The following is a 25,756-nucleotide window of genomic DNA, read 5'->3' as shown; positions in this document are numbered from 1 at the left end:
CGGGGGGGGGGGGGGGGGGGGGGGATTTTTATGAGATGCATTTAATAAATGCTTGATTTTCAGTGAAAAGAGCCCACAAATAGACAGAATTACGGTTGGCTTGTGGGGCGGCGGTCCGTTAACTCATAATTATTCTAATAGCTTTCTTTCATATTAAAATGCTAATCTTTAAAGCAAAATAATAGATTGATGGCAGGTGGCGGTGAGCCGCTTTTATTTGCATATAGTGGCTCATGCAGAAAATAAATAACACGGGACAACCCTCGGGGGGGTGTGTGTGTCGGGGGGGGCGTCGTTTCTCAATAATCCTCTGTACACGATGACTGGAGACAGCGGGGCTGTCAAGAAAGAGGAGATATTTAACGGCGGGTCTTTGTCTAAATGGGTACAGACTGGCATGGGTGGAAATTATATTGTTTGATATTTGATGAGCGCCGACGGAGACACGCTGGGAACGGGGGGTGGGGGCATACAGGGGCGCAGATGCGAACGGGACGCCCTTTCGTGCCTGCTGGGTGGGGGGGGGGGGTTCATGGTTTGCGCGTCCTGACTCCCTCTATGCCGTTTATATTCTACTGTGCTGTTGTCGATTTCCGGAATAGGAGCCCGGTGACTATCCATGCCTTAATTTGTATTCAGGCACTGTATATTGTATGTATGTGTATATGTGTGAAATATGCAATTCAGATAGTCAAGGCACATTTACAGTATTTAGACAGTATCAGTAAAGTGACAATACACAGTAACACTACAAAGACTGTGACAGTGTGACAGGAAGTAGTTTGTGAGCAGATGGTGTTAATGGTACTTCCCAAAAAGTGTGTTTGGTAGGCCCCGCCTTGCCCCCCCCCCCCCCCCATGCAAAAGTCCTTGCTTAAGGAGGGTGTTTGTGAGCCAAGGTGAAGGTCACAGTGGACACCTGGGCAAGCAGACAATCTTGCCAGCCCAAATGAAATTTCACAGGAGGTCGCTGGTTTAATTAGGAAGCCTTTGATGTATGAAGCTACTGATTGTCCATAAATGTGGATATTTCGCCTTGTTTTCTGGAATATGTAAGAGATGATGAAGAAATACTGACAGACATGTGAAAAATACTCCACACTCTCACACAGTGTGCAGACACATGATCCCAAGGTCTTGCCAGAAGGTGCGTAGGAAGGACACCACTTTGGGTCCGCTACATTCTCAGAAACAAGGGCAAAAATGTGTACCTTTGCTTGTCACTGGGGCTTTACCCTTGCAAATGTACCTTTTAAGGTACAGAAATGGACTCTGAGGAACATCCCAAAGGTACAAATAGCATTAATGTACCATCAGTGGTACAGAAATGTTCCTCAGAGTCAATTTCTGTATCTCAAAAGGTACAATTACCTACAGCTTAGGGTACAATTGGCAGACCCTTGAAAGTGCCCCTGTAACAAGCAGAGGTACAATTTTTACCTTTTTTACTGAGAGTATAAGAAACACAGGGCTTGAAACCTTTCTTACCTTGTGCCTTTGTCTCACGTCAGGTTGGACGTAGCTGCCACCAGCTGTAGAAGCCCCCCGGCCAGCCCCCCGGCCCGTCATGTTGGCCTGTCTGCAGAGGAGGCAGAACCCCCCAGCTCAGCACTTGGTGTGTTCCGCCAAGGCCCTGGAAGCACCACACTCCACCAACCGGAAATGTAAGTATCCTGGGTTCCACGGCCACTGCGCCACCTAGAGACGAGACCGTGCTGGTTCAGGCTTGAGTCCTGGTTGGTGATCTTTAGTGGGGTGACTCTCGGGTTGCACTGGAAACTGCGGAGGGGGCTTTGGTGGCCTCTGTGCAAAGAAACAGACCAAACCAGTGCTTTGGGCGGGTCATTGTTATAGAAGCTTGAGGGGGGGCCTCTGGTGCGATGTTTCTCAGAGTGGTCTTCAAGGAACTCTAGAACTGGGAGGGAGCAAAAATGTGGACCGTCTGGGGGTTCCTGAGGACTAGACAGAGAAACACTGCTTTTTACCAGCTGCTTAAGAAATAAACTTTGCACATCAACACGCTTAGCCTTATCTCTTGAGCAGTGTGTGTTGCCGCACTCAACTGGAAGCCATTGTTTTGTTCTGCTGACTGGAGAGCAGGGAGCTGAGAGGCACAGCGTCCCATTTACGGCAAGGGTATCTCAGTATTTACGATATCAGCTGCCTGAGTGCTGTGTTTAAACTGAGCATTTAAGGTCATAGATTTAGGTTCGCTGCATGCTGTCCTCCCCTGAGCATTGACAAGTGTCCCCTGCTTGAGAATGTTCCAGCCACCTTATCTCGTTTATGAGGTCGCAATAGAGGTGTCACACCCCTGTTGTTAAAATAAAACTCGCAGCTTTCACATAAGACGAAGGTGTTTTATTTTTTTTATGGTTCTGGAGCAGTGTCCCGACTCTTGGGTCACATTTACCGTCAGACGTGCGGGCAGCAGTGATGACAGATGGAGAGCAGCCTTGGTGGCTGACGGAGGATTATCGAATGCCGCACAATTTCTGTGTTTCCTGGAAATGTTACATCCGTGCTAATGTTGACACCCCTCGGGCACTTGTCTGTCCCTAGAAACATCCGGAATCTGAGGGCCTTTTGTTAACGTGACGAATGACCCGACTCCTGCTAGCCAATCGGGCGAGGTGGTGGCGACAAAAAATACTGAAAAACTCACTGAAAGTCATCAGCCCACCTCATCATCATCGGAAACGTGAAACTGGGCCTGTGATACCCCTCCCCCCAACTTCTCTCTGTAGAGAGAAGGTCAGTGAAGTGCCGGTGGGGGGGGGGGGGGGGGTCCAGACTACTGTCGGTGCTTTTAAAGTGTTGGAGTGAGAGAGCTTGAAAGGGAAGGGGGTGAGCTGCGGGGGAGGTTAGGGAGGTCGAGCTGAAGCGGAAAATCTCGGGGAGGAGAGGAAGGGGGTGCAAGTGGGTTCGCTAATGAGGTCTCAGCGCTGCCCCCGCAGGATCGGCCAGGCGGGCAGGCTGCCCGCCGTTCTCTTAATCGATTCCCTCCCGCTGATTTCCACAGGATTAGACCACTTCCTCTCCCAGGGCCCAGGGCTGGAATCAATAGAGAAAAGCAGCACCCCGCAAAGGAGGCCCCGCCCCTCTGCTGCCACACACACCTGTTAAACCTTTTATTTAAAGGGCCGGCGCGGCGCTAGCTTGGAGGTTAATAACGATTGTGTTGGAGTATAATGGCTTGACATTTCACTTTCTTTGCCGGCTTTGGGGCGAGTCTGGGATGCAAGCCTAGTGGGGCATGCGGACGGTGAGCGGGCCGGCGACGCAGCGGGGCCGGGCTACACGGCCGCCACTTTGGCGGTGTGAGAGGTGGCTGCCGTAGTCGGCCTCTGTTCCCCGAACAAATATGGGAGGGGCCTGTGTGAGGCGGCCTGGAGGAGCGAGGTGTTGCATAGCAGGGGCGTCCATTAAAAACCCCTAAGATGATGAGGAGTTGGGGGATTTGTGTGCATGTGTGAGAAGTGGACAAACAGAGCTACACACACACACTTATGTGTGTAACATCACAGTGGCAGATTTTTTTTAATGACTTTAGTTTTCTACTGGATGAGAATGAAAAGAAAGGGAAGCATTAGTTAAATAATAAATCACAGTGCTGCTTTCAGCAAGACCGGATTCCCTGCGTCTACAAAGGGCCGCAGCAGCGCCCAGACCCTGTCATTTTTAATTAAATCCTCCCGTACGCGTGACATTTCCAGCCCCCCCCCGCGTCTGTCTGCTGCTGCCTTAGACAGAGACTCACACAAGCTGGATGGAGGGTGTCCTGACCAATCGGGCAAACGGACCTTCAAGGTACGGGATGCCCCCCCAGCCCCCCGATATCGAGAGAATCGCTTGCTTTCCAGTAAGAAGAAAAGCATCATTCTGGCAGGGCTCTGGGGTGCATGGTAGGTTTAACTGGGGGGGGTAGAGCAGTTTCACAGACTGGCAGCGTCCTCGCCATCTCCTTGAACTCTCCACCACTTCCTTCTCTGACAAAGACACTAATACTGCTTTTATTACACTGAGCACAGCCTGCAAAACATGAATCCAAGCCCGCTTCAATAATACATAACGATATTATAACCCTTTTAAAAATATTACACCATTTTCCAGATGGAGGCCTGGCCCTCGCTGCTGCTGATAAAAGGGATTCGGTTTGAGAAGACAGTTTGGCTCGGTCAGACCTCTTTAGCGCCATAGTGGAACTCTGGGTTTTTCTGGTTTCCCCCTTGTGACCGGGATCGTTTACTCTGAGGTTAATGCTCGTAGATTTACAGATCACGGGTTTACAGCTGTGGTTTTTCAGACTGATTCATTGCTGGGTTTTTATGAGAATTAAAAAAAAAAAATCCCATTTCCGGCAGAGTAGTTAGCAGTAGGCCGTAGAGCTGCCCTCAGAGCGGAGCAGGGCTGGAGGTGCAGCTGACAGTCTCAGATATGGAGCCCCTGGGCCCAGACGGACCAGGGCCGCCCGACAGCAACCTGGAGCTAAAACCAAGTAACATGCTGTTTAACCACAACTCAGCTGGGGTCTAAGCCCCATCAAGAAATCCATCTTCACAATTCTTAAGTGAAAAGTTGTTGTTTTTGCAGTTATATCCTTGGTTCCACATGTACCACCCCCCCCATAATTTAATTTGGCTTCATTCATCCCCCCCAATAAATTGACATGTGTATGTAAATTCTCAAGTTGTGTGCCCTCCAATATCAAACTCTTCATACTTCAATTACAAAACAAGCAGAATATTCACACACCATATGATAGTGGTGATTTTCAAAAACAGAATAAATTCTGTTAATCTATTTGTAAATTTATGAAAGTCATGTAGGGGAAAGTTTTTTTTTTTTTTTTTCTTCTAGTTTTAATTTACCAGTTTTGCCCAAAAGAATGTCATGGCGTGGAGGTCCCAGTCAGACAAGATGATCGATCGGCTTGTACCACAGGATTAGCATAACGGTAACGGCGACAAGATCAGTTTTGCCGAAGTTTCTCAGCTTCAGGTCACGGGGTTAGCCTGCTGGACAGCAAGGGGCTGACATAACACGCAAAGCACCCCCCCCCCCCCCCCCCCCGACACTGGAATGGTTAATGATTTTTGATGCTTACTTCTGTGTGCTGTAAGGAGATGCTACCAGAAATTTCCCATTTGTCTAATAAAAGGAGAATGAAATGGCTTTCCTTATTAAAGGAAACAAACATCAAGTTTTACTCACAAGACTACAACAGAAAAAGCAGAATGAAACAAAAGGTCTTGATAGAAGCCTTTGCATTGCAGAGACTCTGTCTGAAGCTACGAATGCTGTCACCAAACATGTAATCCTCCAGACGCGGAATTATTGTTTTGTGAGGCTCCTGCTCTTTTTTTCTCTATTTCATGAGGTTCTTGCTGCCAGGAAGCTGCTCTTCAAAAGCACAGGACTGAAGTCTTTTTGTTTATCTTCTATTTCTTTTTAAAATTATTTTCAGCTTTTGCCTCTCTGAGGTAAAATACAGAAAAGTTTAATAACTTTATATATAGAATTAATTATATTTAAAAAATATTTTGTTTTGCCTTTCTGTGGTCTAAGTTCAGTAATACCATTAAAGTTTATAAGTAACAATGTGTTCGGCCTTAGCCTCTTTGGGTCTCTTTGGTGTAAAGTTCTGTGAACATCGACATAAAAAGATTCCAGACCGCTGCTCCTCCCACCCCGATGCCCACCATTCCCATGAGCACTTAGGCTCTTTAAAGCAGCCACCCCCAGGATGCATTCCCAAGGGGGTGTTTCTGTGCTCATCCTTAGCATATGTGCTCATAGCACAGCCCAGGGCGACTGAGGGATTGGTATGAGTCACAGTGTTGTCCACGTCCCCAGGACTCGGTGGGTCCTGGCACTAGGACACCTGTCCGTATGGGGGGGGGGGGGGTGACATCATTCATTTTTAAAATAGGGGCTAGAGATCACAAAATCAGAGACAAGTTGAAGGCCCTGATTGGTGGGGGGGCCCTATCATCCTACTGAGGAAACGAGAAACTGGAATTTTGAATTGAGAACACTTTGGTCCGGATTCATTTAGTCTAGATAATTATCTGGCTATCTGCAGTGTTTCTTAGAAAGCACTGGTACTTTAGTTTTCATGCAGTGGTTTTAAGACATAATAATTCCATGTCTGGTGCATAATTTACACAATATCCAGACAGGCCAGACAAGATGGTCATGTTTTAAAAGCCGTGTTTCTATAACTGATTGTCTCTAACCATGTGATTAGTTATGGTTCATTGCTGAAAAAGTCCGGCGTACTTTAACATGTGTGTTTTAGATAAATGATAAGCACATTGCAATAGATAGCTTAAAAGCAGCTGTGTGGTAATTAAGAGAATTTTGGTGAGGCATGTACAGCTGTCTGTCTGCAGGTGCTCCTGTAGGGCTGCACTTTTCACAGCACGTCTGTACTGAACAACACGGCCAGTAGGACCTGTGACCCCAGTTCCCTTCTCCTCCATGGTAGAAGGAGCAGGCTGGGTTGGGGGGGCATTTTCTGCAAAATTATTTAAATGCAGTCAGAATTGGCAGCTGAAATATCAGCCTTTCCCTTGATTGCCTATGAGCCCTGGAGGGATGTGGGGGGGGAGGGGTGTTTTGATCTGGTAGAATCTGTATGCCGTTGACCTTTTCAGTTGATTGGGCTGCTCCTGGCCCTTACCTCCTTCTGAAAACGCCAAATGCTTGAGGGTGATGGGGGTTGGTCACATGCCAGTTTATCGATCACTGTAGACCATGCGCACTGCGTGCGTACGCTTGGATCGGGACATTTTCCTGTTGGCCCCACTGTTCCAGGGGTTTCGTCTCCTCAAACCTGCCAACGCCAAACCCAGAGTGTCCATTTGGACCAGACGTTTACTTCTGCTTCCTGAAGCTTATTTTACGCATCGATGTGTGCAGTGCCCATTTCAGATTTCTGTTGATCTCCTGTAATTTGGTTCCTCTCCTTGCGTTTTTTGGTTCCTCTTGGATAATTTTTGCCCCAAAAGTTCATTTGTGTGTGTGTTATTTTTAACACGTGCTGTATTTTTAACTCTGGGACTCCTGGCTTGAGACGCCGGCGTCCTCCGTCTGAACGGGAGTGTGCTGCCTCCCCTCCGGCCCGGGCCCCGGGCCCCGGGCTCCGCGCCGGCCTTCCGTCTCGGCCGACCTCGCCAGCTTTTTGTTGGCTGTGACCTGGCATTGTGACTGGCGTCCTGTCGCGTTTGTTATGGACCGGAGACTGAGGCGGGATTGGGGGGCTAGGTGTGGCATTTGTGGGGAGGGGAGCCTCCCGACCCACAACCATGTGGGCCTCCCTGGTGCATGTTAGTCATGCCGTGAGTTCCAATATGTTTGGTAGATGTGGGGTCTGGGGCGGCCTGCAGTATCGCAGGAAGGGGTGGGGGGGGGATGGTCATTCGGGTTTTGAACTTCCTGTGTGGCCCAGGGGGTTGGTTTGGCCACAGTCGCCGTTGACATTTGTCTAGAGATCTAAAAGCCGGTCAGTCGTTTGGATGCCATCCCAGAATGCCTTTCAAACCGGGGCAGCTGACACAGTTGCGCTAGGAAATGAGGCTGTCTGGTTTTTTATGGGAAATGGGTACCGGTGGCAGATATCGCTTCTTCCGAGTGCCTCACTTCGCTTCCATGTCATTGTCATCCATCTCTTTTCAGAAGCCGCATATCTCATCCTGTCCACAGTGCTGTGGATTTTGTAAAATCATTATCCTTAACTCTTTATGAAACAGGCAGGATTATGGAATTTGGATGCTGTTAGGCTTCTTTGCGCAAAGAGTCTTTACATCAAATATTTGTGTGTCCCAGAAAAATAGTCCTGTCCCAACCCAGGATCTCTCTCTGGGCCTTTTTGGACACAAATACATGCTTAGCTCACTTCAAAGACTCAGTCTGCCCGCCCCCAAAGACAGAAATCACTTGTTAATGTATAATTATTTGTTGAAGCACCGATGTGATGAGAAGACAAAGCAATGGACAGATGCATTAGCACACCATCGCTAATGTCATTCCCCATGTGGGACATTTAGCATCAGTTTGCACAACATTCCCGTTTGCAAAATCACCCTCAGGCCATTGGCATGCCTGCGGTGCCGAGAGCACCAGCGGTTGGTTTAGGCGGATTGAGGGTATGGACTGAGGGACCGGAGAACAAGCCACTCTCTCCCGTGTAAGAAGATTCCGGAAAAGTGTGTGCTAATCAGTGTACACATGACTTGGATGCCTATGTCTCAACAAACTGTATCTGCCTGGAATCTACTGGGCCAGAATCTCCAGTTGCACCCGTCACTCCCAAAAAGGGATTATAATGTCATCACATTTTTGTCTGTAGTGCAACTATATTTATTTATTTTTATTAATTTTTTTCCCTGGACACAATTATACAATTAGAGCTGTAAATGGGGGATTCACTGTAACATTCATGAAAAAAAGTCACACATTCAAGAAGTGTCGCTCTTCTGTGTGTGTGAGTACAGTGCTGTGGAAAAGTACTTTCTTATTTTCTGACTTCTTGTTTTTTTGCGTATTTGTCAAACTTACAAATCATCAAGCAAATATTAGGCAAAGTAAATACAAAATGAAGTTTTTGAATGATGATGTCATTTATTAAGGGAAAAAAGATATCCAAACTTACCTGGCCCTGTGTGAAAAAGTAAGTAATCAATACTAATATATATATATATATATATATATATATATATATATATATATATATATATATATATATATATATATATATATATATATATATATATATATATATATATATATATATACATACACACACACACACACATACACACACACATACACTGAACAAAAATATAAACGCAACACTTTTGTTTTTGCTCCCATTTTTCATGAGATGGACTTAAAGATCTACAATTCATTCCGGATACACAATATTACCATTTCTCTCAAACATTTCTCACAAATCAGTCTAAATGTGTGATAGTGAGCACTTCTGCTTTGCTGAGATAATCCATCCCACCTCACAGGTGTGCCACATCAAGATGCTGATCTGACATCATGGGTAGTGCACAGGTGTACCTTATACTGCCCACAATAAAAGGCCACCCTGGAATGTGCAGTTTTGTCTCACAGCAAAATGCCACAGATGCCACAAGCATTGAGGGAGCGTGCAATTGGCATGCGGACAGCAGGAATGTCAACCAGATCTGTTGCTCGTGCATTGAATGTTCATTTCTCAACCATAAGCCGTCTCCAAAGGCGTTTCAGAGAATATGGCAGTACATCCAACCGGCCTCACAACCGCAGACCACGTGTAACCACACCAGCCCAGGACCTCCACATCCAGCAGGTTCACCTCCAAGATCGTCTGAGACCAGCCACTCAGACAGATAATGCACGGCCCCATGTTGCAAGGATCTGTACACAGTTCTTGGAAGCTGAAAATGTCCCAGTTCTCGCATGGCCAGCATACTCACCGGACATGTCACCCGTTGAGCATGTTTGGGATGTGCTTGACCGGCGTATACGACAGCGTGTACCAGTTCCCACTAATATCCAACAACTTCGCACAGCCATTGAAGAGGAGTGGACCAACATTCCACAGGCCACAATTGACAATCTGATAAACTCTATGCGAAGAAGATGTGTTGCATTGCATGAGGCAAATGGTGGTCACACCAGATACTGACCGGTTCCGAGTCCCCAGACCCCCAATAAAGCAAAAAACTGCACATTCCAGGGTGGCCTTTTATTGTGGGCAGTATAAGGTACACCTGTGCACTACCCATGATGTCAGATCAGCATCTTGATGTGGCACACCTGTGAGGTGGGATGGATTATCTCAGCAAAGCAGAAGTGCTCACTATCACACATTTAGACTGATTTGTGAGAAATGTTTGAGAGAAATGGTAATATTGTGTATCTGGAATGAATTGTAGATCTTTAAGTCCATCTCATGAAAAATGGGAGCAGAAACAAGAGTGTTGCGTTTATATTTTTGTTCAGTATATATATGCATCCACATATAATGGTAAACAAACACAGTATGAAAATGTACATGAACCAAATAATGTTAAGTATCATGTAAATGGTGTGTGTCACGTTGTGGGGTATGTTAGATGGTGACATACCGTACTCAGACATGTTGAATGCAGAAGATATGGGCAAAGATCTGAGCGACTTTGGTCTGATGGGCCGAGGAATAGGTCAGAGCATCTCCGAAACTGCGGCACTTTCAGCCATGATGAGTACTGAGTACCTCCTGAGAGAATGGTCGCAGGAAGAAAAAAACATGAAATCTTTGGATGGAAAAACAATCAGTAATCTTTCATTTCTATCATGATTTGATTCGATTAATCAGTTATTCCGAATCTTCAACATTTTTTAACTTCACTGAAAAAAAATTACAAATACAGCCAAACCTCGGATTGCAAGTAACTTGGTTTGCAAGTGTTTTGCAAGACGAGCAAAAATTTTAAATAAATTTTAACTTGATAAACGAGCGAGGTCTTGCAATACGAGTATTGCGTATACGCTTTGTCTGCTGAGCATCACGTGATCACAACTAAGCCGATGGTTCTTCTCTCTCTCTTGCTGCGGGATTGTGGGTAATTGTCTCCCATACTCAGTCTCAGTCTGCGTGCCTCACTCTTTTAGTCAAAATTTAGCAGAAAAGCACCACCCGAATAAGGGCGCAGCAGTGCGAGCAATAAATCTGTTTAACAACAATGCAATGTCCACATTTCTGCAAAATCGAAAAGGAGGCAAAAGCAGCTGTCATTGGATAGGTTCCTTGTTAGTTGTACAAAAAGAAAAAGATTGCAGTGAGCCAACAGATAGCAGTGATTCCGTTATAGTGAAAGTTAAAACAAAATAACCCTCCTCCTCTCTCTCTCCTCTCCCTCCATCCATCCACGATTCTTTTCAAAGGTAAAGTACAGGTTGTTTTATGCATTTTTACTTTACATTTTGTATAAATTCTTTTTGAATATTTTTGGGTTGTGGAACGAATCATCTGAGTTTCCATTATTTCTAATGGGAAAATTCACTTTGATATACGTGTGCTTCGGATTACGAGCACGTTTCTGGAATGAATTATGCTCGCAATCCGAGGTTTTACTGTATTACCGCACAAACTTAATTACACGCTATCAGTGGAATAAAAGAAAGTAGAATCTCATAACATAGATTTTTATTGCTATTATTAAACAGGGGAGAACAAGCCAGTGTAAAACTGTCAAAAGGCCAAGTACTGTACTGTATAAAAAATTAACATTAAAGAAAGCACTACCTGACAGGGGAGTTGCTGGTACAGATTACAGGAATCCTTTTTTATTTAAATACAGTGGAATCTGCTTACAGTGATCATGTCTGTCTGGGTGAAGTTGATCACTATAAGCGGATGCTCATTATCCATCCATCCATTTTCCAAACCGCTTATCCTACTGGGTCGTGGGGGGTCTGAAGCCTATCCCGGAAGTAATGGGCACGAAGCAGGGAACAACCCAGGAGGGGGGCCAGCCCATCACACGGCACACTCACACACCATCCACGCACACATGCACACCTACGGGCAATTTAGCAAGTCCAATCAGCCTCAGCATGTTTTTGGACGGTGGGGGGAAACCGGAGTACCCAAAGGAAACCCCACGACGACATGGGGAGAACATGCAAACTCCACACACACGTAACCCAGGCAGGGACTCAAACCTGGGACCCAGAGGTGTGAGGCAACAGTGCTAACCACTGCACCACCATGCCGCTCCAGATGATCATTATAACCGATTCCCCCCCCCCCCCCTTTTCTTTGTCTCAGGCAGATTACCATAACTGACACTTATAAATAATATAAGTAATAAATAATATAAGTAATAAAACGGACAGCATCGCTATTTACAGATTTATTGATTCTTTCAAAATACATCCAGCTGTTTCAAACGCATTTCAAATTAAAGTACTGTACAAATAAAATTAATGAACTACGTACAATTCAAATATGCTAAAATACTACAGCACCGGCATGCCTCGCGAGCGCGTGTATACAGCCCCGTGTATGTCTTGTATATAGCCCATTTGTATTTTTCAGTGTATTTGGTTGTCGCCTGGGCCTGATCCTCATGTATCTTAGCCATCGTGTACCTATTCGCCGTGTGTGTGCCTTACCCTCCTTAGTGTAACTTACCTTGTTTTCCTGTCATTTATGGCATTCGTGTTATTGTTGCTTGCTGTGGGGTCCGTTTAAGGAGTAACATAAAGAACAACTTGGCAGAACATTTCTATAACCGTCATTTATATTATCTACCATTTGTGTTGTAGTAGCCCTTCTGTTGGTTCATACCAGATGGGACGATCTTTGTTTACATCTTGCATTGACGAGTCTTGGCCACCCTACACTCTGTCGACAGATCAGGTTTTTCCTTCCTTGCATCGCTCTCAGCAGGTACTGACTGTCAGCACCCCTTGCCGGTTTGGAGGTGCTCTGACCCAGAAGTCTGGCCATAACAATCTGGCCCTTATCAGAGTCACTCAAGTCTTTTCCTCTGACCGTTTCTTCTGCATTCTGCATGTTGATTACAAATACCGAATGTCGGCTTACCGTCTAATATATCCCAGACCTTGATATGTGCTGCTTTTGCAAGATAGTCGACGTTACTTGCGTCATGTGGGGCTTGTCATAATGTTTTGGTCCATCGATATTGTATGTAAATATGACTTATTATTAGAAGGTAATTTTCACAGAGAAACGTTGCTGCTTGCCAGATGTGGTGTCTGTGTGGGTCTGTGGCCCCTTCACCCTCCCCAGTATGTATGGGAGATCCTGTTGTCTGTGCCGTATTAAATATTAACTGAGAATCAGCAGAGGGCTTGTTTGCTAAATGATGGAGCAGAAGCAACCCCCCCCCCCCCCCTTCGCCTCCGGCTGTCCACAGGCCATGTTCTCCACCAATTTACCTGACACCTGCGTGCACCAGTGCTTCCTGATATCTGACGGCTCCCCCCCCCTCAAAACTGCTACCTCCACCAGCACCCGCGTCTCCGCTCCTCTGTTGTCTTGATTCGTATTTGTTCTGTGTTCCCACAGCCCGAAATCCTGGGGGACTTGTTCTGTCCCATAACCGTACCTCTTTTTAACCATGTACAGCCTTTGCACAGAAAAGCAACCCCACAAACGCTGTCGAAAACCACGGGGTCCTGCCAGAGTCCCGACAACAAGCAGCTGTTTTACAAAACGAAACCGAAAGAGCGCGATTTGCCGGCTTGGTTTCGTTTCAGCACCTTTGCGCGGTCGGTGATGGTGGGGGTGTGGGAAGTGACACACTCTAGCATGGAGGATGAGAAACTGATTTTATCAGAGAGCACTGAGGGAATGTAGTGATGGGCGGGGCCTGATTTTAAGTATAGCAGGGATTTGTGGACTTTTCTGGACAACACATGTGCATGGCTTTGTCTTGTCGACTCTCCTGTTGTAGCCTTCAGTAAGGAGAAAGGGAGACGGGGTGGGACAGGGGAGCGGGAAGACCCTGGCACCTGAGGCGTGAGCTGAGAGGCCCTTGAGCACGACACTAATCTCACATGACAACTTAGACTGATGCACCCGCCTTCTCCACCAAGCTGGCCACCTACGCAAGACGGGCACGGCGGGGCGGCCGGAGCTCACCGGAAGCCACGTCTGCCACGATAAAACGTCCGCGATCCAAAGAGACCCAAGCCGTTCATATCACCCTTTTTGTAGGTGTGTCAACAGATTGAGGGATAAATGACTGTAGGAGAGACAGGGGCAGAAGCCGCGATTCCGGCTCACTGACCGAGAACAACCGGGCCGTCTCACTCCACCTGGTACGAAGCAAAAGCCTGGTGTGCCGCCTAAAGGCACATGGGTTACCCCTGCTGACTGTAAGTTGGAGGTGGGGGAGGGACTCGCCCAAGTGCTGACAGCAGGGACACGGGTGTAGATAGCTGCTAAGCTAGAGAGGGGATGTTTTCCGAGGGCCCACGGGTAGGAATGCGCACTTTGTTTTCCCACACTGTTTGTTTGTTTTTGCCTCTGCCAGTCGCTCTGGAATTGGCGGCCCAGGCCATCTGAGTCTGTTTGAAGCCCTCCCTCACTGGCCCGCCTAACCTCTCCTTCACTGGCTCCCTCGCTTGCCCGCCTGCTCCCTCATTGGCTCCTTCGCTTGCCCACCTTCTCCCTCATTGGTTTCCCCACTTGCCCGCCTGCTCCCTCACTGGCTCATCTGCCTGCCCTCTCCCTCACTGGCTCCCTCACCTGCTTGCCTGCCTCCACACTGGCTCCCTCGCCCACCTGCCCGCTCCCTCACTGGCTCCCTCACCTGCTTGCCTGCCTCCACACTGGCTCCCTCGCCCACCTGCCCGCTCCCTCACCGACTCCCTCGCCTGTCTGCCCACCCCCTCACTGGCTCCCTCGCCCACCTGCCTGTTTCCTTGCCCGCCTGGCTGCTCCCTCACTTGCTCTCTCGGCCGCCTGCCCGCTCCCTCACTGGCTCCCTCGCCTGCTCCCTCACTGGCTCACCAGCCTGCCTGTTCCCTTACTGGCCCACTCCCTCACTGGCCGGCCCGCCCACCCGCCTGCCTGTTCTGTCACTGGCTTGCTCGCCCGCCGCCGCCAAGTGGGGAGACAAATGGAAAGTGACACTTGTGTGTGTAAAACGGTATTTGCGGTGACGCTCCGGCTGCAGATAATAAAGTGTTCGCCCTGAGGAGATTTCGCACAGCAAGCAGACTCGATGAAACACACTTAGTCAGAGAGGGGAGACAGATACAGGCTGGAGGGAGCGGGTGGGGGGGGCATAGGGGAGGAGGGGAGGAACAGGAAGACAAACGAGGATGTGGGCAGAAAAAAAAGCTAGACTCATCTGAAATGACACACAGAATTATGGATCGCAGGGTCGGCTCTGCTCGAGTCTGGCTGAGGGCTGAGTCAGGGCCTGCTGGCCGGACGTCTATAGCTCCCGGGGCTGTTTTTGGGGGGCCTGTTCCAGGGGTTGGCGGGGGGGGGCACAGCCCTGGGAAACAGGTGAGGGCTAGTGGAGCTGTAATAAAGGAGCGGGTCCCTCAGCATGAGAGACGCCAATTAATGAGCATCAGTGTCAGAAAGTATCAGGAGGAACATGGCTGTGCTGGTCCGGGCCGCAAGACCTGCTGCACGTGTGTCGCTGAGCAAAGCCCAGATTCCCCCCCCGGGGTCCTGCAGCAGTGCTGGGAAGTAAAGTACAGTTTTAATAAATAAGGAAAGATTTAAGCATGGCTGAAGATGGAGCTCTGCAGAAAGGAGGTCATGATGTAAGACGTGCAGAAACGTTTGTAAAGACGCATCCTTGTGCTGCAGGCGGACTCTGTATGGGTGACTGTGCTCTGCCGGAGTGTGGTCAAGAGCCCAGACAGGACCGCGGACAGTGACATGCGATAGAAAGGAGCAAAAAAGCTTTTGAATAGGCGTGATCAAATGGAGAAAAGGGGTTTGAAGGGAATACAGATCGGAATGGTCAAGTGGACCACAGTGGTCAAATAGAGCGCAGCGGTCAAATGGAACCCAGCAGTCCAGATGAGTAAGGCAGTCGAATTGGGCCCCGTGGTCGAGCCCAGTGGGTGAATGGAACGCAGTGGTGAAATGGAGCCCAGCGGGCAAATGGGACGCAGTGGTCAAGTGGAGTCCAGTGGGCGAATGGAACGCAGTGGTCAAGTGGAGTCCAAAGGGCAAATGGAGCGCAGTGGTGAAATGGAGCCCAGCGGGCGAATGGAACGCAGTGGTCAAGTGGAACCCAGCAGTCCAGATGAGTAAGGCAGTCGAATTGGGCCCCGTGGTCGAGCCCAGTGGGTGAATGGAACGCAGTGGTGAAATGGAGCCCAGCGGGCAAATGGGACGCAGTGGTCAAGTGGAGTCCAAAGGGCAAATGGAGCGCAGTGGTGAAATGGAGCCCAGCGGGCGAATGGAACGCAGTGGTCAAGTGGAGCACAGTGGTGTAATGGAGCCCAGCGGGCGAATGGAACGCAGTGGTCAAGTGGAGCCCAGCGGGCGAATGGAACGCAGTGGTCAAGTGGAGCCCAGAGGGCGAATGGGGCCCAGTGGTCAAGTGGGGCCCAGTGGGCGAATGGGGCCCAGTGGTCAAGTGGGGTCCAGCGGGCGAATGGAACGCAGTGGTCAAGTGGGGTCCAGCGGGCGAATGGAACGCAGTGGTCAAGTGGGGTCCAGCGGGCGAATGGAACGCAGTGGTCAAGTGGGGTCCAGCGGGCGAATGGAACGCAGTGATCAAGTGGAGCCCAGCGGGCGAATGGAACGCAGTGGTGAAATGGAGCCCAGCGGGCGAATGGAACGCAGTGGTCAAGTGGAGTCCAGCGGGTGAATGGGGCCCAGTGGTCAAATGGAGTCCAGCGGTCGAATGGGGCCCAGCGGGCGAATGGAACGCAGTGGTCAAGTGGGGCCCAGCGGGCGAATGGAACGCAGTGGTCAAGTGGAGCCCAGCGGGCGAATGGGGCCCAGTGGTCAAGTGGAGTCCAGCGGGCGAATGGGGCCCAGTGGTCAAATGGAGTCCAGCGGTCGAATGGAACGCAGTGGTCAAGTGGGGCCCAGCGGGCGAATGGAACGCAGTGGTCAAGTGAAGCCCAGCGGTCGAATGGGGCCCAGCGGGCGAATGGAACGCAGTGGTCAAGTGGAGCCCAGTGGGCGAATGGAGCGCAGTGGTCAAGTGGAGCCCAGCGGGCGAATGGAAAGCAGTGGTCATGTGGGCTCCAGCGGGCGAATGGAACGCAGTGGTCGAGTGGAGTCCAGTGGGCACATGGAACGCTGCAGTTTCCATCTCCAGCCTGGAGATTTTTCTGCTGCTACTTTTCCTGTGCAGGCAGGAAACGGATTGATTGAATCAGGGGCCCGATTAGCTGTAATGAAATAAAAGATTGCATCTACAAGGGCTTTTTTTTTTCTTTTCTCTTTTGCATTTTAATGGCAAAATCCATTTCTGACAGCATGCACCCCCCCCTGCATGGAATGGATCACGGCTGAGATTACGGACATTTACGCTGGCTGCAATCAGGAGGCCATTTATCCCCCTGCAGCCTCCCCCACCCGGGTCCCGCTGTGCACGCAGTCCCTGGGCCTGCAGCAGACATCGGGGGGGAGGGGGGGGTGCCATGCAGGAAACAAAGGGCACCTTACAGACTCAATTACTGCTGTATTCATCTGTGTGTGTGTGTGTGTGTGTGTGTGTGTGTGTGTGTGTGTATGTGTGTGTTATGGGCATGAAGTTGAGACATTTTCTTAACACTCATATTGACATTTGTGCCCTGTGCTGCCCGAGTTGGTCTCCCCTGTACCTCTCCTACATTGGAGGATGGATGGATGGATGGATGGTTGGATGGATACTAGCAGAACTACAAAACTTACATTTTTTTTTTTTTACCTAGAAACTTTACTTTTTGGCTTCTTCGGAATCATTAATTGCATTAAATGCAATATGGGTCTGGCATTTGGAAGCTGGTTCAGAAAATGTAACTTCCCATTTCTGACAAAATTAAACGGCAGTTCCACCCAAAAAATACAAATGACATTTCATTCATTGCTGTTAGCAGAAATTTAACTCGCTATTAGATTCTTTAAAGTCAATATCGACCGCCTGTTGGCCATCGAAAGGTTAAATGATGCCAGTATTGCCGTTTCATTTTGAATGGTTGGTTAGCCGGCCGAGTTCATTCTGGCACCTCCATGTAGAGTTCCTGAGGATGAGTGCTCTGCTCAGGGTCAGTGGATATTCCTGGGGTCACTATGCCCCGCCTCCCCCAGTGTCCCGTTTGCTATCGGACAGCAACAAGCTGTCCATCAACTTGGCATTATAGCAGCCTCCCTGAAGAGAGAATTCACTGATCGATTTTTTCTTTTTAATAGACAGTAGCTCATCCATCAGTCTGGGTCATGATGGGTTACCATCAGGCACTTATTGGAAAGATATGCGGCTACCTTTTTCCGTTCCTTTCTGGCTTCAGTTAGGCTCAATGTATCCCTCCATTCAGCCGGCGTGTGACACGTTACAAAAGGCATCTCAGTCCGGCTTTGCTGTGTTGTTCATTTATCTGCATTATCAACCCCCACCTCACACACACACACTTTGTTTTTGCTCAATAGGTCATTCTCTGTGCATGGTGTAGTAGAATAATTAAAATTCAGGCTTTTTCCTCATTGGCCCTTTTTCTAGTCGTAAGGGGGTGCTCCCAGGTGAGCATTTGCGAAGGTCTCGGTCCGGGGGCCAGCCCTCATGCTGTGCAACCCATTGAGGCCCTGTCTGAATTGATTGCCCCCCCGCCTCCTTGCATTCGGCACGCGGCAGAGTCTTGCCACACAGGGGGCTCCTGCCATACTCTGCCCCTCCCCGACTGGGATTGACTGAAGGCCAGGGAGATGCTGGTGGCTTATTTATTTATTTATTTTTATGCTGCTGCCTTAGATATAGGTTGGGGTTTAATAGTAGGGAAGGATGAAGGGGGGGGGGGGGGGGTTAACAGCTGGTTCTGTCGGGGGGCCCATTGTGCCAGTGCACACGGTTGTCACGGCGATCGAGGGGCCGGCCCCTAATCGCTGGCTAATCTCGGCCAGCAGCAGACGACACCTCCGCCGGCACAAGGCGAGCTTTGTTGGGGAGGCAGAGCCTCAGGATTCCCAGCGCTGCCATATACGAAAGGCCCCTTTGTCAGGCTTCCGTACGGGTGGAATGTGGGCCCGTCGCCGGCGGCAACCAAGATGGCGGCCGGCCGGAAGCCAGCGGTGGCGGTTCAGGGGAGCCGGGTCTATGCGCATTAAAAATCTCATGTTCGACGGCCTGTTTTCAGTTTTAAATAGCCGGCAACTCAAAGCTTAATTTCCTCATGAATTACCAACGTGCTAAAAATGTCCATGTAGCTATAAACGACAGAAGAGAGCCACTTCAGCCTGGGATGGGTTCTGCACGGAGCGTGGCCGGGACTTGGGGAGCTGTACTTTCCCCAACCCTGGAGTAGTGTTGCCAGGGTACAGCTCAGTAAACAGGTTACTACAGGGTAATGGGTAGGGGGTGGATCTGTCGGCCATGTTGAGCCCCTTTCCTGTCAGCCCGCACACAGACTCTTGTGTTCACTGTGAATCAAATGTTGTCAAGATTTTTATGTTAAAAATATGACTCACCACTGCTCTGGTCTAGAACCTTAGGGTGGTGGAAGTGAACTTTGCGGACAAACTGAGAGATTTCTGTGAGAGTTACAGCATGTAAATCAGCATAAGTTAGACAACGGTTTTTTAGAGCAGTGATGAAAATGAGAGCAGTGGCAGTCTGCCGAGGCCATCGGCTGGTTTGTCTGGCTGCGTGTCGGCGTGGTCATCAGTGAACTGCAGCTATATTTGATGTATGAAAGGAGTGTGTGTGGACATATGTAAGTGTGCGTGTGAAGGAGTGTGTGTGGACATATGTAAGTGTGCGTGTGAAGGAGTGTGTGTGCTCTCTTCCGCAGCAAACATTCCCTCCCCTCGAATCTCCCTTCCCACAACACTTGCATCCCCCCCCACCGACCGTCCTTTAGGGGAAGGAGCCCAAATAAGATGGATTCTTCATGATTCCTCACTTTATTACTTTTCCTCCTCAGCACACAGGGAGATGCACACACACATAGGCACACACGCACGGGCACTAACACACACACACATGCACACTCACACAAACGGGCACGCACACACAGAAAAGCTGCCCAACGCACTCTTGAAACGAGGTCGTCGTAATTTGGAGTGTGCTGGTGGCTAATTAGTGGAGTGTTAATTGATCGTGCAAGATCTCGCGAACCCCAAGGACGGCAGAAGCACCGTGAAGGGGAGAGCAGGGCTGGGTGCCTGGAGTTTATCACACCGCTCCTTTTGGTTTTTTTTTTTGTTGGGGGGGGGGCTTCTGCCGTCACAGACGCCCTCCTCTCCTCCGCGTCGCCGCTAATGAGGGGTGGCATTTGGAGAGACGCGTGGGCCCGGCACTGCGCTGCGGGTGATTAGGCACCAAGGGCAGCCTGCTAATCGCTCCTCTCGTATGCAGCGCCCGCGTGTGGCCAGTCTGGCGGGGAGTGTTCTGATCTGGCCAAGCCTCACATCCCGTGCAGAGATATGGGATCCTCGCCACCTCCTTCTCCCCGTCCCTCTTTCTCCAATAATCTGAGCTTGGGCCTGGATAGGGAGGGGAGGGTCGGAGTCTGGTGAAGGGGACCCAACCAACGAGGAGTCCTTCAGTCCTTCCCACGGCTCTTGCTCCATCTCCCTGTCCCCAAAATGCAGGGAGCGGTGAGCTTACGGTGCCCCCCGGTGGGCATCCATCACGCTTCGCCATCTGCACCTAGAGCGTGACCGCCGTTGGCGGCCAGCCAGCCCCATCGGTCACGCAGCCGCCGTCCCCGGTAGCAGCACGCTCGCTCACCTCCACGCGCCCCGCTGCATCCATCGCCTGCAGATGGCATGTGTGTGTGTGTTGGGGGGGGACTGCTCTGTGTTTATCTGCATGTCTGCCTGCAAATAAGAGTGTGTGTTTCTGCACACGTGTTTACGGGCGGGACAGACGCCAGGGGCCAGACGGAGAGGACGATAGCAGCAGCGACTCTTTCCTTTCGTGGTGAGATGGTGGACGCCGCCTCGTTAGGGGTGCGTCACCCCGGCCCGGCCTTTGTCTCCCTGCCGCTTCTCCTGCTCCTGCTGCCCCCACCCGCCTCGCCTCCCCTGCCTGAGATGGCTCCCCTAATCCCCGTGGCTCATGAAGTGTGACACCCTTTGAAGGCCGGCTGCCATCTGAAGCTCGAGATGTTTATAAACAACGAGTGGCGGCAAATTGACCGGGGCCCGGCTCAAGGGTGGGAGGGATGCCAGCACCTAAAAAAACTCTGCGATTTGCACGCCTTTTAATTAGTTTCATCTCCATTTTTTTTCCCTCCCTGGTAATGGGCGGTGCCCCTCGATATGGCAGAAAGGGGGCGTGCGTGAGCGCGGCGGGGCAGGGCGGTGCCCCCCAATACGGCGGAAGGGGGGGTGCCTGAGCATGGCGGGGCAGGGCGGTGCCCCCCAATACGGCGGAAGGGGGGGGTGCCTGAGCATGGCGGGGCAGGGCGGTGCCCCTTGATACGGCGGAAGGGGGGGGTGCCTGAGCATGGCGGGGCAGGGCGGTGCCCCTCCATATGGCGGAAAGGGGGCGTGCCTGAGCGGGGCAGGACGGTGCCCCTCGATATGGCGGAAAGGGGGCGTGCCTGAGCGCGGCAGGACGGTGCCCCTCGATATGGCGGAAAGGGGGCGTGCCTGAGCGCGGCAGGGCGGGGCGTTGCCCCTCGATACGGCGGAAAGGGGGCGTGCCTGAGCGTGGCGGGGCGGTGCCCCTCAATCACGGTGCACCATGATCAAAGCCTCCTTTCCCCAATCATCCGCCTTTTCATTCTGCGGCCATCTAAACAGGCGTGTCTTTTCTTTTTCCATTTTTCGAATTCATTTTTGACAAAAAAGTGTTTCCTCTGTTCAGCTCCACGGACTCCTTTCCCTTCTCGAACATCAAAGTAAAGCTCTCTAAGTGTATTTCGTTGGCCGTTTGGGATCTTCGGCACCGTGGCCTGTTCCAGCTTCCCAGGCTTTCCCAGGCTAACCCACTTTAGCCACCTTCATCCACAATTAAGTCCAAGGTATCTATTATAAGGATCCTCCAAATATACTTTGATAGTTTTAAATTAGGAGGGTAAATTATTCAAAATTATCCCCGCATCCCTGCGAAACTTCTTTCCATTGAAATTTTTTCTGTGCCTTTCGCTACAAATGCCAAGATGTGGCAGTTTGGAGAATTCGAATTTGGGTCTGCTGCACCGGGGGGGGGGCTCTGCCATTTCCCGGATCAGAACCTCCTACCACCTCTCCCCCCCGGAAAAGGAATTTCAGCAATGCTTCCCTCAGGTGGGTTCACTGTATTTCCCATCATGCACGTTTTCTTAAGCCTGGCTGTAGTGACAGAAGGCATTGTGCACTGGGTCCCTCTGAAGATGCCCCTTCAGTTTGGGTCAGTCCATTTTTGCTAAGCAGGTTCTGCTCCTCAACACCTGCAGGTCCTCCTCTTACTAATGGCCCGGGACTCTCAAAAGCAAAACACTCTGTGTGTAAAACACATCAACAGAGCCCTCTGTCCTAAATCCACCTTTATGTTAAACACCCAGTTTATTCTCTTCGCAAGACAGCTTGTAGATTTAATAAATTTCACAGCTCCATGCTTCACTGGCTTTTGGAAATAAACTCTGAGTCCAGGCGCAAGCAGCAGTAATAAATGGATTCTGACAGATGTGGTTGATGGACTTTTTACTTAACTTTGTACAACAAAAAAAAAGCAGATCAAGGCTACACTATTGGTCTGGACTCCTGCTTCTTCTTTTAGGTGCTGACTATGTTTTCATGCCTTTTAATTTATTTATTATTTTCCCCGCTCATCGGAAAGATTGCATACGAGCCTTACGTAGGGGGCGCCAGTCGCTTGCGACAGCTGATTTATTTGGTTGTAAATTGGGCTCTTTTTTCATCTTTTTTTGTTGCGATGAGCTAAGTAGCCATGAAATTGCTTGAATAATGTAGTTTAAATCCAATCTCGGCACGGCCCGCTCCCAACCCCCCCTCCCCCCCCAACACCGACTCGCGTTGGGCTCATGCCGATTGCCTCTCTCTCGCTCTCTCTTTCTCTCTTTCTTTTTCTCTCTCTTTCTTTTTCTCTCTTTTTTCCCCTGCCTTCCGCCCCTTTTCAGGGATTTTCAGTTAAGCTCCAGCCTCTCCTAAATAAGGGCCGATATGGGTCTGTGACCCGGTTTTATCGCAGAATTGAATTTCAGAGCCGGCGGGGGGGGGGGGGGGGTGGTATGGGTGGCGGTGGCCTCGGAAACCATTATCCACACGGGGAGTCAGTAGGCCGGCACAGCCCCCAAGAGGGACCTAGTCATAGGAGGGGGCGGGCAGACAGGCGGAAGGAAGGACCTGGGGGCGTGTCCGACCTGAGACCCGGCCAATAGCAGCTGGCAGCCAATAGCAGACAGACCGAGATGTCAGGGACCGTGGAGCAGATTCTGAGGTTGTCTGGTTTCGAGAGGAGAGCTTGGTGCTACATTAACCTGCTAACCGGTGTGTGGGTATGTGAGTGTGTGGGCTGGGCGGAGCGTATTGTAATTAAGCTATTTCTTCGTGTACATGGCATTGTCAGCTTCATGAGCCTGGCTGCTCATGTTTGAGTCCCCCGGTCGGGCTGTTTGAAGGCCCACCCGCATTTGGGGAGGACCCCGCCAGGTGTACCTGTATCCTAACCGCTCCTCCTTCATACCAGACATTTTCAGTAGCTGTGACTCCCACTCTGCAGGAAACAGCAGTGCCCGTGTATCAGGGAATTGTGGGAGTTCAGGGTTCATCTTTGCGGGCCTGGCCTGGTTGGAGGAAGCTGCAAGGCCACCCATAAATCTCTATTGACTCACTGCACTGAAATGAGCTCCTTTCCTGCCCCTGCAGGTCTCCCTGGGTAACCCAGTTTCATTCTGGGAAAAAAAAATCCCAAATTAATTTCACAAAGCGCAGCGCCTGCGGTGTTTCCTATGATACAGCCGTTTTTAAGAGGATGCATCCATCTGTGGGTGAACTTTAATAAAATGAGAAGTAAAAGGAAAAGAATGAGAAACTATAGAAGCCCCCCTCTTATTTTTGGCATCCCTGCCCAACCCCTACCTCACATAGTGGCTTTGCATCTTTCCACGCTGAGGAGTAGGTGATGCTGATGAACTACTTCTGTCCCCGCTCTCCCCCTCCCCACAGGTGACCCGGCCGCCCCTACGCACCCCACGCGGTACCCCACCGCGGCCGAGCTGGACGCCTACGCCCAAAAGACGGCCGGCAGCCCGCTCTCCATCAAGATCTTCCCCAGCAACATCCGGGTCCCTCAGCACAAGCACCTTAACCGCACCGTCAATGGCCTGGACACCACGGGCCAGCGCTACAGCCCATACCCACACTTCCACACGGCCGGCTATCAGGGCTTGCTGGCCATCGTCAAGGCATCACCGGGGCCCAGTGCTAAGGGTGTCCTCAAGAGTGCCGAGGGCAGACGGACTAAGCTGTCACCGGCCCAGGTGGCCGCGGCCCCCTATCCTCCCCCCACGCCCGCCGGCCTCAGCCTCGGCCACGGAGCTACAGCCTATCGCGCGGCTTCTGCCAAGCTCCCCCCCACGGAGGCACCAGGGATGGCGGCGCCCCCCCCCAACGTGACGGTGGCAGCTTCTGTGATCCCCCTGGGCGGGGGCCGCGGCCTCTCCCTGCCACCGCAGTCCAACCTGCCCTCCATCCAGAGCATCATCTACCAGATCAACCAGCACTGCCAGGCGCAGGCGCTGCAGCAGGTCTGCCAGGGGGTGGTGGTGGCCCCCACCCCCTCCAACGCCAGCCCCTCCAAGCAGGCCACCTCCTCTTGCTCCTCGGGTGGGGGTTTCGCGGCCAGCCTGGTGGCCCAAAGCGGGCTGGCGTACAGTGGCGCGGAGGTGGTCAAGGCAGGGGCTTATGGGGACAGCGTGGACTACATCCTATGGCAGCAGCAGCAGAAGCAGCAGCAGCAGCAGCAGCAGGCCACCCTACGCATGTACAGTGGTGGGAGCGGAGGAGGCGGAGCCCTCAGCAAGTCCCCGGAGGCGTGTCTCCCTGGAGGCGGGGCTATGGGTGTGGCCTCTGCATCCAGGCCCTACCCACTTCCGGCTAGCATCAGCGGGGGCGGAGGCTTGGATAGGCTGGGCTCCTCACCCTTGAACTGTGCCGCCATGCATGGCAACTTCTCTGTTGGCCAGTACTTCGCCCCGCCCTGGAACAGCGTGCTGGCGACACCGGACAGCGACTGCTACAACCCCCAGGAGCTGCCGCCCCCCCAGCCGCATCCTCACGTGGCCCACGGCCACCTCCACCCGCACACGCACCTTCACCACCAACAGCACCAACACCATCATCACCCCCACGCGGCCACGGACAGCGGTGGGGGCAGCGGCCTGTGCTGTGGCCTGCCCAGCAGGAGTCTGTGCAGTGCCTCCACTCTGAGCAGCAGCCTGCAGTCGCTGGAGTACCTGATCAATGACATCCACCCGCCCTGCATCAAGGAGCAGATGCTGGGGAAGGGCTATGAGACCGTGTCCGTGCCGCGGCTCCTCGACCACCAGCACGCCCACATCCGCCTCCCCGTCTACAGATAAGGAGCCAGCGGAAGTAGGGGGGGGTGCATGTGGAAGAAGGGGGGCCCTCGAGTGTGAAAAAGCATAGCTTGCTTGTCATGGATGGTGTCGCTTTGAAAGGGGCACAGGATCGATCATATTGGGCTCATGGACTGGAAGGACCCTGCTGTTTGTGTCAAGGGTGGGGAAAAGGGGTGGGGAAAGGGGGATGGATCTACTGAGAAGAGCGCCTCCTGCTGGAATTTCTGTAGTGTAGTTTGCCAACAGGGATTTTGTGTGTGTGTGTGTGTGAGAGAGAGAAACGGTTTCCTGCTTTTTTCCTATTTCTTTATTTTTTTTTTTAACTTCCTTCGGGACAATATTCAAGGCTTGACATGACATGCACACAAGCTCCAGGTGCCCCCTGACCCCCCGAACACACAGAGCAGACCTGGCCCAGTTCGAGGGATCCTTCCTAGGAGCAGTCAGGGCTTGCTGGTTAACTCCAAAATGAACACACATGAACACAAGTGAACAGACGCAAAAAAAAAAAAAACAAACTTAAAAACAAACA

At 51.0% G+C, this 25,756-nt stretch overlaps 1 protein-coding gene across 1 annotated transcript; it reads left to right on the top strand.

Moving 5' to 3' along the window:
• Positions 1-1,514: 1,514 nt before the first annotated feature.
• fam222aa (family with sequence similarity 222 member Aa) lies at positions 1,515-25,756 on the top strand. The gene is made up of 2 exons (XM_048999069.1): positions 1,515-1,664; positions 23,810-25,756. The coding sequence occupies exons 1-2, from the start codon at positions 1,568-1,570 to the stop codon at positions 25,222-25,224; spliced, it is 1,512 nt and encodes a 503-aa protein (XP_048855026.1). The 5' UTR covers positions 1,515-1,567; the 3' UTR covers positions 25,225-25,756.

The sequence above is a fragment of the Brienomyrus brachyistius genome, chromosome 2 (assembly GCF_023856365.1).
Source record: "Brienomyrus brachyistius isolate T26 chromosome 2, BBRACH_0.4, whole genome shotgun sequence".
In the NCBI taxonomy this organism is placed as follows: domain Eukaryota; kingdom Metazoa; phylum Chordata; class Actinopteri; order Osteoglossiformes; family Mormyridae; genus Brienomyrus; species Brienomyrus brachyistius.
This window is presented reverse-complemented; position numbering and strand designations above follow the sequence as displayed.

What these genes read in the sequence shown, in the direction of transcription:
- fam222aa (XM_048999069.1), top strand. Translation starts at nt 1,568, where the DNA reads ATGTTGGCCTGTCTGCAGAGGAGGCAGAACCCCCCAGCTCAGCACTTG. An exon ending in ACACTCCACCAACCGGAAAT is followed by an intron (nt 1,665 to 23,809) that starts GTAAGTATCCTG and finishes CCCTCCCCACAG; the next exon opens with GTGACCCGGCCGCCCCTACG.